Raw genomic sequence first — 13,500 nt, 5'->3', positions numbered from 1 at the left:
TTTCATGATATTAGTAAAGTAGAGTCTCACCAGGAGAGATGACAGTCTCTGAATTCCTCTCTATGAAGGCCTTGAGGTCTCCATGTTGGGGTTGGAACACCAGCGACCAGTGAGACCACTTCTCCAGGTCTTCCAGCAGGGGTGCACTCAGCAGGCACATCAGAGCCTGGTCTACTGTCCTGCTGCCCAGCAATCCTACCGTCTTCTGACTGGAGGGGAAGCTACCGTGGAAAATAATTTTTAAGAAGTTAGAGTATATTTATATGTGGAAATGAGATATTGTGGTTATGGTTGTTCCGTATTGGTATATTCGGTATAATCGCCCTTCGGTGTACACACCACGTGGCGCAGCGGCAGCTAGCTATATTACACGAAATGACCTGTTACAATCTTTGCTGAATTTTGTTGAAAGCTTTCTTAAAATGATGCCCTAACTGTGCTATCAGTTCCACTCTATGATAGTTCTTGGAAAATGCAAGTTTTTGAACACCTTACAACCCTTACATTCACTGCAGAAACCACTAAATAAAGTTTAACTTAACTTGAACCATTTCAAATATGTCATTTCTTAGCTTTCCTATCCCTCTAATTCAGTACCAAATTAATCAGATTTATCTGCAGCAAATTAATTCATTGTATGCATTTATTGTATAAAACTGTGATGAAACTAAAACTTTTCTTATAAACTTCAAGCAGTCACCAACCTACAATCTGTTACAATCTATATACTCTCAACACATTTGAAGATGCAGAATTCCATACAGCACGCTAAAACTAGGGCTCCCAATTGTGAAAAATTGGATTATCCACTGCAGTAATTAACAATGGCTCGCAGATAGAGTACTGTACTACTTTCATTTCAGACTGTTCTTTGGTTTTGATTAAAAATACAGTATCTGCACAGTCATCAAGTCTCCATTGGTGAGTCTGATGTTGGAACTGAAAGGATCTGGACATGCTCTAAAATCCATTAACCTTTTCTCTGCTGAAGTTGCCGCCAAAATTGTTAGGCAGCGGGAAGAAGCTTAAGGGCTTTTATCTGGAAATTGCAGACGGCGAGCAGATACTTTTGTAGCCTGTATAAAAAGCTGGTCTTATTATCATGGATATTACGGTCTGTGGCCCCTAGGTTCAAGTTCTGCAAATTACCTACTCTGGACCTTTTAAACGTCCTTGTGCAGATAGGGTACTTAGAGACAGGATGTACATATTTTAAGTTTGAGATCCTTTAAATTTCTTAATATGTAACCTGTAGAGTTGCAAGTTGTCAAAATTTCAACACCTGCAATTTGGAACACCTCAAATACATAGCTATATTTTGTTTGTTTGTTTGTTTGTTTGTTTTATACAACCGGGGAACCAACTTTAGGTGTAACACATCTGTACAGCACCGCACACAAACTTTTAGGTGTCAAGGCAGTCTTGTGATTGGCATGGTGTTATGCCCATTACATGCAAATGTATCTTAATGCATTAAAAGTTTTTTTGTTAGGAAATTGCAGGTGGAAGATGAAGTGTTATTACCAGGTTTTATGTAACTTGGCAACTGTCCCGCAGGTCACAGACAAGGACACCGCTTTTATGAAACGAAATACTTCAGAGAAATTCTGACGTTGTTGCCTATAAACTGTAGCGTAATTCTTCCATATTAGGAGGTCTCCCACATCTTAAGAACCATATCTGATTCACTTTTCAGACTATATGACTGGTGAAGCATGCTGATGGGGGCAACACTGTAGCAGCAACTCAGCAGAACAGAAAAGAACCCAAACCATCCAACTAGAACACATCTTGACAAGCAACTGTACAAATCTTGGCAACATCGGCCCTGAGAGAGAAAAAAACGGACGAGAAGACTGAGAACTCTTGGATTGAAGCCACAGTGCGTCTAGGACGGAACAGGAGACAGCGATAGCCATCGGATTTGTAAACACGCCTGAGAGAAGACAACATCATGTCAAACAACAGCTCTTCTGCCATGGAGGGACGCACAGAGATGGAGTTTGAAGATCCATTCCAATGTTACACCTGGTACGTACTGAACCAACGAGTGTTGTATCGCCAAGCCGTCGACATCTGTTCCTGGTACAAAGAGGTTAACTTCAGTACGGTAGTGACAGTCTTTTATGTGCTTCTCGGCATTTTGGCTGTAGTTACTAATGGGCTTGTGCTGTGGGGAATTGTAAGAAAGAAACAGCTTCACCAGCCTATGTATCTGAATGTAGCAAATCTTGCTGTTACAGACTTCTTAGCAGGAGTGATGCTTTTTTGGCATGTCCATAGCAGTGTAAAGGACTACGGACCTTACGTTATGTTAGCTTTGAAAAATCTCACTAAGTACTCGCAGCTAGCGTCAGCATGTGCTCTGAACTTACTAGCCTTGGACAGGTTAGTGGCCATAAAATACCCAATATTCTACCACAATCAGGGTGCTCGTGTCAGACGCAATGCAGCGGGTGTAGCAATTGTGTGCTCCTGGGTTTTTTTTGCTCTTGTTTCGTTTTCATATTTTTGGTGGAACTGTCTGGAGGAATCGTACTTGAGACATGGCCATTGCATAGGAACTGTGACCCAGGGATATCTCATACTGAACGTATGTCTCTTTATTCTCCTATTTGTCATGTTGCTTGTCCTGAATGTTTTGGTGTATAAATCTACAAAACAACGACAGAAAATGAGACATCAGAAACTCCTTCGCCCCAGTCATGCGCAAAGCGATTGCACTTCGAGAACGAAGTCTGAGAAGCAAAAATCTGCAAGTCAAGATGAAGCTAACAAGAGAGACCAATCCAGCGTACACAAAGCTCGAACAGTCATGATTTTCACCATCATTGCCGTCGTGTTCTGGCTGTTGGCTTTGATGGTAATGTCAGTCAAGTGGGTCTTACAAAAATTCTATCCAGAAAAAAACCTGCACCAACAAGTTATGCCGTGGGCGGTTTGGGCTTTCTGTTTGAACTCGGTAGTAAATCCACTGGCAGGCATCAGTCGACTAGCCCATCTGAAAGAGTCAATACAAGAACAGCTACAGATTTGTAGACAGTGGCTACCTCGCTCGTGTACATGTACCTGCCAGTCAGAAAATCCACAGGATACCTTGCAGAGTAGCGCAGGTGAGCGCAAGAAGCAAGATAACAACAAGATGGAGGAAATTGAGATGGTTGCAACCACTTCCACAGAACCAACTGTGCAAGGTCTGTACCTATGTGTTATGGAAACCACTGTGTAGAAAGAAGTGACCCTTAGTTTACAGACTGCATGGGCTTCAGACACAGAAAGGCAAGCCTCAGAAATAAACCATGCAAGAGCAATGTAGGCAGCAATGGCAACTTAACTTAAGTCGTCATGATTTTTGCTCTGGTGATTTGAATGGCTTACATTTTATAGTAGAACAAGCATAATATGTTCTAGATATATAGTGATATGTTTGAATGTTTGTGTACTGTAAACAAATCTGATGTACATTATGTGTTCTTAACTTGTTATATGGTTTTCATTTTAGGCAAAGATGAAATATTGCTATTATGAAAACATTATGAAAGTGGAAGTCTTTTTTGCTGTTCTTGACAGTAATGATAAGTTCATTCTGCAGAAGTGACCGTGAAAAAATTCTAGGAATTATATGAAGAAGTTTTCATTTAATAGGCAAAGATAAAGTAACATTAAAACATTACATGAAAACATTATGAAAATGTAAGTCTTTTTTTGCTGTTCTTGACAGTAATGATAACAAAGTTCATGCTACAGAAGTGACTGTGAAAATGTTATGGAGGAATTACAGTATGTACCAACCTTGTGGTCTTTGGACAGAGAGGTCCTTCATACATGACTGGACTGTTTCCTTGGGTGAACTTCTGTGCAGTGGTCATGAGTTTGGGGAGGGGCCCGTAGCCCAGGTCCTTCACTTCTCTCACCCCATAGTGGTGGCAGAGGGCTGCTTCAATGGATGGTGTCTGTAGGTACATATTGTACAACATAAAGGGGAAAAAATGTGATACACAAATGAATGCTGTACACATGAAACAAGATACATATGGTAACTACAAGGCCATGCACTAAGAATGTACAAACCATTGCAAAAATACAATACCAATAATATATTATATATACACATTTTAACTCCCAATATGGTCAGAGCTATTGTTGATGTAGTAATATTATATGTATAATAAACTTAAGATTGTCAAATGTACATATCAAATCAAAGATCATTCCACATCAAACTGTGCTGTACACAGTCCAATAGAAAACTACACATATTATGTGGCAGAGGACCAAACATGTGACATATACATGTAAGTAACATACAATGTACTTATTTTACAAATGTTTTATTTTTTTCTTTTATTCTGTTTTCTTTAGCCAGGGTGGCCCTCTCAGTGGCTAAGCACTGCTTTGCAGTGGGGCCCTGGGCTTATTCTAAGTATGTAATTTAAGCAGTAATACAACTACATTTGGATGATAAAAGATGTTACATTAACAGCTGATGATTTGGAGAAATGGCCACCATCTGACCCATTCCTTACCATATCTGTTTGGATGCTCCCGTACTGTCTGATGAACTCCAAGACGTCTTGTCGTGAGGGGTGGTAGGCACTCCCTCCACCCCCTGTGCTTACTCCAGTCCCCAGCAGGCTGCCTCCAAAGTCCTCCAGGACCTACAACACACAGCATTTTGTTTGTTTGTTTGTTTGTTTGTTTATTTGTTTACTTGTTTGAGTCTTTATTTAGTCACGAAATATTCAAATCAGCCTGCTAACGAATGAGGGAAGAGGTCAGGGTCATACAAAATATAACAAGATATATAAGTAGACTACATCATTGAAGTCCATAAACATATAGGCATACAAAGTCTATATAACATACATGTACATCATATATTTATATGTCACAAACAAAGTTCAACTTCTTGGAGATAGCAACTTTAGACAGATTTCAATTCTTATATCAACTAGTTACAAGTTGCTAGTTATATCAACTAGTTACAAGAATTTTAAAGGGCTAACCCTTGAGACAAGGACAACAAGCTACACAAGATAAGAACAGCAGCATTAAAATCAAAGTCATCAACTTATTACATCTGCAGGACATACATACATACATAAATACATATAACAATGCATGTGCCTAGTGGTTGTTCAAAATCTATTGGGCTTGCTGCTTGGTCATACAGTAGCCAATCAAAGCTTATACATGTATAACTAACCTGTGGATGGTGACTTAAGAATGTGATGAAGCTACCGTGGCCCATGGACATGAAGTCCTGAAACTGGAACTTCTCGGCCAGTTTGGCCTCTATCCTGGCCAGGGTGGGTAAGGTGAGAGTCCCTCCACACTTGTCAAGGTACTTCTGGAGTTCTTCCAGTATAGCACCTGGGAAAATACAAACAACACTCATTCACATTCCATTGTCAGACATTTTTACTTTTAAGGATAAATGCTCTTCAAGTTGTGATACTACATTTTGTTTTTGCTTAATAATCTTACCATAATTTTCAGAGTACATGTAGTGTCTTCCTTTCATTATACATTTTGGACAAAAAATCTGTAGCTTGAGCTCCCAAGTATATTGTTCTTGCTCTTTTACTTTTAGTGCACGGACCAAGACAAGAATTGACTGATTTGTCCAGCATAAAACATTTTTTTACTTCAAATTAGTATTCAATATCATATGTTGTTTAAATGATTCACTGATTCATTGCATTGTTTCACTTACTTTTTCCACTACTTATTCATTTATATTTGATTTGAAAAAATTGTAATAATGTTAAATCATGATGGGAGGAGATGTCAAACAAGCTATTATCATGGCTTTTTCTCGATCCCTGCATTCTTACTTTTTGTTGTGTTATATTTTGGTGAACTTTATCTTTTATTATGTATGTAAAAATAAATAAATTCTAAAAAATCAAAAATCACAATCTAATCAAAAATCAAATCAAAATATGCCAAAATTAAGACATACTTTCAGGTGGAGAAGGCTTCCGGTTGGTACTTCCTTGTTCTTCCTCATCATCCTCCTCCTCTGAAGAGGAGCTGTCTCGACCCCTGGCATCATCAGGGAGGTCCAGCTTCCCACAGCACAGGGCCACCTGGAAAATCTTCTTAGCCAACGGGTTCCTCAACACCTAGGTAAGAGGTTCACAGAGAAAACAAAGGATTACAAACTTTATCTTGTGGGTGACATTTGTCATCCTTTTTTTCTCTTCACAGATCTCATATTTTGAGAGCCAAAGTAAACTAAATTTTGTATGGTGTTGAGCTGGCGAAAGGAAGCAATGCAATACTTTCCTGTTTTTACATTTAATACATTGATCATGATTATAGTACACATTGAAAGGAGTATCAATTTTCTTACCTTTGAGAAAGGGGGTACAATGGAGTACATAATTCTAAGGCATATCAAAAGCCATATGACACTAGTATAATTGTTTTATTAAAAACTTTTCTTCTACATTGTATATATGTTCATCTTTCTTAAAAGTTTCAAAGGCATCTCAAATATTACAGTAACTTTATATGACTGTACCCAACACACATATTAAGGGTAGAGTCTGAGGTGAACCAGTGTGCTTGGCTAAATATGAGAGCCAAGCCAAGCATGCAAAGCCAAACTGCACTACAAGCTAACAAAAAAGCATCATGCTTCGACATTAGCCTTACAAACTGCTCACATCTGTAAAATTCTGTATTTACCTGCTGGAAGAAGTCATCTATGGTTCTCCTCATACTGGGGTTAAACATCTCGTAGCAGCATTCGTACACCTCCAACACTGCATCTGTCGCAGTCAGACTGGCGTAACGCAGTTTCCTCTCATGTCCATCTGTTGGGACAATGGAAAGAAATCACATGACCTTCTGTAACCTTGTGACTGAGATTGTGTTTACGACTTCACATGGACTGACCAATGTTAATGTATTACTAGCCTTTGATACCATGTACCGCAACTGAGTGAGACCATGGTTTCTGTTGAATGTTTGCACATTGCATCAGAATTTCCTCTGTTTCCTGGCACAACATTTGAAAACTATAGCCTAGGTGCAATATCATCCTTAGATATGTGAACACTTTAAATGATGCCTTCTGTTAAAGATTATGTTTAAGATTTCAAGTAGATGCAGTACATCCTGCCAACATGCTACCCTTGATGTCATGTTATAGGTCATGCATGTGTCAGAAATAGAAGTTCAGTTCAACTCAATGAAGAAAAAGGTTTGGTCAAAAATTTGAATCAGTGATTTTTCCTAATTTTTTAATCATTAGAGCCTTTTTTCCAACTAACAACTGTCCATTAAGTTGAGCCTCACCGCTGTCTGGGTCGGAGGCCTGCAGGACTTTACGTTTGACCTTGACCAGCTGCTGTTCGATGTCCTGTTCCATCTCTGCTGCCAGCCTCGCTCGCACGTTTGTGGTCACTTCCTTCTCATGGCGCTGGGCTGTCTTTATTACCTGTTAGGAGAATAATACATCAACTGTCATCTTGTGCAAAAAGGGGTAAGATGAACGGTCAAACTATCATACTCTAAGTATTGTGTTTATAGTATATATTTTTTATTTGCACATAAAATACATTAAGCACACAGAAATAATATATATAATATATATAATATACAAACTGTTCATGAGAGGCCAGGAGCTTGAGTTTATGTACAAGTCTACCTTTATCAAAGTGATAACAAATCAATTACATATCAATTAATCAAATTGATCAAAAAATAAAATAAGGTTCCCTTTGCCAACTATACAATTCTGATTTAAGAGTGTGTATGTCAGTCTAACACTAAATAACTCAACTATTAATTACATCTTACAAACATTATTGACTTTAAGCACTAAATCTTTATTAATTATTATTATTAGAAATAATGAATATGAGCTAGAAATGAAATCTTAGCCCTGTGTCCAAACTTATTTTAGCTAGCGAGTCTTCTGTGCAAATAGACAAAAGAGACTCTGCAGCTAAAATAGATTTGGACATAAGGTTAATGAAATGTTGGCACAGTTTGAGGCTTGTATGATTAGTACATTGTATATATGTTTCACATGCGAAAGGACAAAGACCAATACTTACAGATATACCCAGTGCCACACTGGATATTCTGACTCCCAGCTCGTAGGGAGACTTGACTTCATGTTCCTTCCTCAGGAACTCCATAAAGTCTTCCAGTTTCACCTTCTGCCTCCAGCCATGCACTGTCAGGTACTTCCTCAGGTCCTTCAGAATGTCTATCGTTGATATGTCTGAAATATTTGTTTTGTTTAGTTGCTTTGTTAATGTGAAAGATCTTCATTAGTGAGTACAATGAATACTACACTAGTCTTCCTGGAGTCATGAATAAAACCTATAATGCAAACATAACCAACACAACATAAACCACCTATACTTAACAAGCAATATCATAATTGAAAGGAAAAAAAAATAAAATAAGAGTTCATCTGTGTTGGTAGAAGGAATAATGAAACATGTTTGAACTGCAATTTCCAACACAAGAAATTGGACACCCAAATTTTGCATGAGGGATTATTAAAGAGGCCATCTATATCAGGGCATTAGAACCATCCCTCAAGAGACGGGGGGCACCACAGGCTTTCTGCAACCTATGATCCACTGCTCACGGAGTCACGTGTTATCTGCATGACGTCAAGGAAGCGGTGGATTGCTCATTCCTTGACAAAGACTGGAGTTGTACAGTCAAAAATTTGGGTAAGTCTGATTTTTTGGGTTGGAAATTGCAGGTCAAACTTGTTTCATAATACATACATATACAAATGTAGGTTATCAAGCTACATTGTACCTGGAATGTCTTCATCTGGAATGTTCTGTGGAAATTTGAACAGCTCATACACCAGCCCTTGCTTGGTGAGTGGTCCCAGGTTCAGCTCCGAGAAAGACTTCTTTGGCGGGAAGAGGTCTGCGAGGTGGTGCTTGAGTTCGTGGAGGGTGGCGATAGAACGTGTCATGATGAAAGCGTGGATGTACGCGTTGACTTTGGACTGGCATTTATGCAGTTCATCCAGGGTGGGGATTTCTGTCGGTTTTCTTATGTTTAAGTCCCCAAAACGGGTCACCTGAAAAACATGAGATGTCAGAAAATGATTATCAATGTTATGTTTATGAAGATTAGTCATGCAGGACATGAATAATAATTATTAAGTCAGTCAGAATAATAATTATTAATAATCATTAATATCAGTCAAAACCAATTTCTTGTGCAGTAGTATTGACTGAGACATTATGATTATTAATGTTGTACATGTAACTACATGTAGAACAGAGGGGTTATGATATCTTCAAATCTGATAAGAAACTGTCTTTAAAAATAATGGTAGCTTGCAAATCATACAAGCATTCTACGAGGCACATCTAATAAAATATAACTTCTTCCATGACTCTCCCTGACTGATTTCAGTTTTATATCACTACAAGCATTTGACTAGAAAGGTGATAGAGCTATAGTTCAAAGGAAGGGTACCTGAAAATGCTGTTTCAGCATGTCGACCACTTTATCTACAGTGACAGCTGTCTTGTTTTCTGCTAGTTTTAACACATAGTTGGCTGCTGCACTGTCCAAGGTCTTCTTGTTGATGGCCTTTGCACTTCCACCTGGTCAGCAAAACACAAGAATTAAGTTTCACAACAACGTCTTTTTTTATGTTGACAGCTACATGTAGCTTCATGTTATGTTTGCTAAGTTTGGTTTTGAATGAGTTATCTTGAGGAGTAACAGTTGAAGCTTTTTTTCAGATAGTTACTAGACATGACTGATTATTATTACAGTTTAGACAAGCAAATCTAAGAATAAAATGGAAATGATACCGGAGACTGGGAATACCAAAACTTTTCAAATGATACACACATGGTCTAACATCAATAGCTGTTTTTCTATGGCTCAATATATTTCTTATTTAACAGGACATATGTTTTTCTATGGTATATGTACTTCTTATTTAATCTTCATCCCTCTGACTGATGTTGTAACATTGAACACAGGTACTTTTGGTTATACAAGGAGGAAAAGACAGAAATGAAAATAAGACGCTGCCGTCCCTACCACTGCTTCCCCTCCCCCCTGAGGACCCTGGTGTCCGTGAGTAGGGAGGGGGGTGGTGCTGGCTGCGGGAGGGGGGTGGTGTCACAAACTGGGACTGCAGTGGCAGGGGAGAAAACCTGCAACAGAACAAAATCAGTTATAATTCTCATAGAAGTGTTTGAACAGTACATGACAATATTTCTTCTTGTTAAAAATGTATATATGCCTCCAATGTTACAATGTATACTGTTTTCATTTTGTAACTCATCATTGTACATTAAGATACACAGGGCCTAGCACATGTAAAATGCTAGCTTATCCTCCTCTGGTCATGACAGAAAAGCCAGATGCTATGTACATGCATGTACAGTGTTTACATTGTACATAACATGTTGATAGAAGTTTGGTGTTATGTTACAGAAAACATCAGCAACAGAGAAATAATCTAGTTTCATTTATCAGGTCCTGATATCTTTTTTCCTGGAAAAACAACATACAAACCTTCCTTTGTATGTTGCAAGGAAAATGATTACAGCCAAAATATGTAACGTTACATGTATACTGCATATTTGTATAGCAGTTAAGCTACCTTGGTCTCTTGTCCTTTTTCCTCCTGTTGCCCCCGCTGCCATGCTCCATCAGACCAGGCTGTGTGGGGTCGTACTCCTCTACATCGTCAGACTGGGAGCTGCCTGGTGTCGGCATGTAGTCAGCCCGGCCATGGGGACCACTCAGATTCCTGTCCCTGATCACAACATGGGGAATGGTGAGAATGGTCATAGGGAATACAAATGAGCATGTCAGCAAAATATACTGTACCTGGATGAAACCATATGAGTATACAGACATGACAGATTTTGAGGTGAAATGTGAAAAATCAGTCTTGAGCATAAACATATACCTGTAAGGGTGATATCCTCTGCCTGAGTAGTTGGACATCTGGGCACTGTAATGTCCAAACTGTGTGACCAAACAGGAAGAAAATAATGAATGAATGAATGAATGAAGACCTTATATTTACACTGTGTATGTAACTGCAATACATTGGATAAGTAAAGAGAAGAAATTCTACACTTCTGGACATTTAAAATCCTTTTACCAGTCATTGTTTCACCATAATCAGTGCTCATTTCAAAAACAATGAACTAGTCTTCTTTGTCTTGTAATACTTTGAAACAATAGACCTATTGTCCTACATATTGAGACACTGTTGAATTTGTCATGCCCGTAGCCAGGGGGGTTCGGAAGAACCCCCCCACAAGGCTCAAAGGTCCACTTTTTGGTCCACTTTTTATGTAAAGGTCCACTTTTTGGTCCACTTTTTATGTAAAGGTCCAAGATTTTTGTTGAAAAGATGGACTGGAATCGTAGAAAAACTGCTCCCTTTGTCTTGGAAATCCTCTCAAAAACGCACGAAATGCCATTTTAGAAGGTTCATTTTTCAAAATTTTCTGGGGGAGCATGCCCCCGGACCCCCCTCGGAACCTCGCGCCTTCGGCGCTCGAGGTCGCCTCAAACAGTGGGAAGAACCCCCCCATTCAAAATCCTGGCTACTGGCATGTTTGTTCTACATGATGATGAAAAGCTCTGACAGACATACATTAAAAAAGCAGGTTCAATAAAATTTTATATCTTACCCCTTGGTTGTTTCTGAACCTCTTCTGCTGGGGACTGTGCTGTGTATCCTCCAGACTGGGCCACTCCCCACCTAACCCTCCCCCCACCATGGGGGGTACGTTAGGAGAGGCCCCCTGGGTCTGGGGATTCTCACACTCCCAGGGTCGGGGTCGGCCTCTGCCTTGCCCTCCTCCTCTTCCTTTTCCTCTTCCTCTAGACTGGTCCATTTTCGGAACAGCCTACAGGCCAAGGGTCCTTCGAGCTTCTAGCAACATTGAAGGATAACTAATGTCAATTTTTGAGTACGAATTAGTGACTAAACCGTCCTATTATTGCATGCATTTAAAGTGATATTTTTCAGCAGAACTGTTTATCAGATAAAAGTTTGCGTTAACAATATTCAAGGGGAATGAGTTGGGGTAGCAGAGTCCAGTACCAATACTTTCAATTCGGTTTGACCAAGGCATATAACGTTAGTTTCTAATTGATTGTAACTTGAGTAGAACTTGAAGAGCAAAAGCAAGCACACATAGCATAACATAATACATAATACCTGATTTTCAGCTCTAGACGTTGATTGTGTAGATTCAAATCCCCGATCTTGACTTGTGCTTCCTCGTTGTGTAGTCTGTTTCCACATGAACGTAAAATCGTTCTCTACTGCGCAGCGAAACCTTTCCTTTTGTCGATTCCATGAGATCACCGAAACTAACGCGATCAAATAAAAGCACGCCGGTGTTTGTCAACAGAAACCGGAAGTGCTAACCTTTGACCTCTACTGTCTCGCACTGGTGTTAGTCAACTTAGTGATCCTAAAAACAGATCTCTATAAAACCCTCAGATAGACTATGGAACAATGTCTATTGTTTTTAACTACCTGAAAGGGATAAAAGTCTGAAGAAGCCGTACAGCCATCCGTACTTCGCGTTTTGAAGGTAACAATAGTGCTGTGCCAATAGCGACTATCGGTCATAGCGCGACACTATTTGAGTATTAAATACTGACCTCTTACTTTTGCGCGGGAAATTTTGATGCAATTGGACCCATAAAATTGGGCGGTCCTGTTGTAATCGGATTGGGGATTCCATGTTGGGGACATGCAAAACACGTTTGTAGCCCCACGTTTAGACAGGCGGTCATGATAAATACATTTACAATTGTGCTGATCACGCCTTGCATTTCAGCCTCAAGCGGAAGTACTATCAGCACCGAGGACATGTCATGTGTGATACAACGTTAACACTGTCCTCGTCGTTTTGGTCAGCGTTAGCAGTATGCACACAACTTTTTTGCCATCAGGCAAAAGAACATTTAAGTTAGAGTTTTGTAACAGAAGGTTTTTTTTGTGTTTCAGTTAATGACGTAACGTTAACGTTATAGTGTCCAAAATAAACTTCAAAAGCACGCTCGTTAAAATATTCCTTTATTTGAACTAGTTGGTTACAACAGATTCTTAGTTTCCGGTTAATGCATTTATCAGTGTATATATGGTCATCCTAACCACTGCATTTTCGTGATTAATCACCTAGAATACAATATATTTAGAGTACTGTTATTGTTATCGGTATTGACAACAAACGGGGGGAATATGTACTACCGTGCTCATTTCATACAGGGCACATTTTTCTTCTTTTCTTGAATCTTAATAAGTTAATTTGAATATAACCTTGAAAACGTACAATGTACACCCTAGGGCCTCAGCGGCTTTTTATCAGTCCAATGGGGGATGGTCAGGTGTCTTGTTTATAAAGTGTCATTGTTATACTTACAACAATAGATCATGATAATACCTTGTTACATGCAAATCCAAAGATTACCTATTAAATGATAATCGATATCGCAGATAATAAC

General features: G+C 39.1%; 2 protein-coding genes across 2 annotated transcripts; both read right to left on the bottom strand.

The window, feature by feature from the left end:
* Nucleotides 1-10: 10 nt before the first annotated feature.
* Nucleotides 11-5,506, bottom strand: LOC109467088. The gene is made up of 5 exons (XM_019765035.1): nt 5,488-5,506; nt 5,207-5,373; nt 4,527-4,658; nt 3,793-3,953; nt 11-221 (listed from the first exon to the last, which is right to left on the bottom strand). Exons 1-5 carry the CDS (start codon nt 5,504-5,506, stop codon nt 11-13), a joined length of 690 nt encoding a protein of 229 aa, XP_019620594.1.
* Nucleotides 5,507-7,070: 1,564 nt separating this feature from the next.
* Nucleotides 7,071-11,876, bottom strand: LOC109466993. Its single transcript, XM_019764918.1, has 9 exons — nt 11,670-11,876; nt 10,934-10,992; nt 10,622-10,777; nt 10,054-10,169; nt 9,475-9,605; nt 8,797-9,070; nt 8,073-8,242; nt 7,309-7,450; nt 7,071-7,084 (listed from the first exon to the last, which is right to left on the bottom strand). Exons 1-9 carry the CDS (start codon nt 11,874-11,876, stop codon nt 7,071-7,073), a joined length of 1,269 nt encoding a protein of 422 aa, XP_019620477.1.
* Nucleotides 11,877-13,500: the final 1,624 nt, after the last annotated feature.

The sequence above is a fragment of the Branchiostoma belcheri genome, unplaced genomic scaffold, assembly GCF_001625305.1.
Source record: "Branchiostoma belcheri isolate BF01 breed outbred unplaced genomic scaffold, Haploidv18h27 scaffold1, whole genome shotgun sequence".
Taxonomy (NCBI): domain Eukaryota; kingdom Metazoa; phylum Chordata; class Leptocardii; order Amphioxiformes; family Branchiostomatidae; genus Branchiostoma; species Branchiostoma belcheri.
Note: the sequence above shows the minus strand (reverse complement) of the source record. Positions and strands in the feature narration are given on the sequence as shown.

What these genes read in the sequence shown, in the direction of transcription:
- LOC109467088 (XM_019765035.1), bottom strand. An exon ending in TCTTAAGTCACCATCCACAG is followed by an intron (nt 4,659 to 5,206) that starts GTTAGTTATACA and finishes TGTGTGTTGTAG; the next exon opens with GTCCTGGAGGACTTTGGAGG. An exon ending in CTCTGTCCAAAGACCACAAG is followed by an intron (nt 222 to 3,792) that starts GTTGGTACATAC and finishes TTTCCACGGTAG; the next exon opens with CTTCCCCTCCAGTCAGAAGA.
- LOC109466993 (XM_019764918.1), bottom strand. Translation starts at nt 11,876, where the DNA reads ATGGACCAGTCTAGAGGAAGAGGAAAAGGAAGAGGAGGAGGGCAAGGC. An exon ending in GGTTCAGAAACAACCAAGGG is followed by an intron (nt 10,993 to 11,669) that starts GTAAGATATAAA and finishes TTGGTCACACAG; the next exon opens with TTTGGACATTACAGTGCCCA. An exon ending in TCCAGATGAAGACATTCCAG is followed by an intron (nt 8,243 to 8,796) that starts GTACAATGTAGC and finishes CAAATATTTCAG; the next exon opens with ACATATCAACGATAGACATT.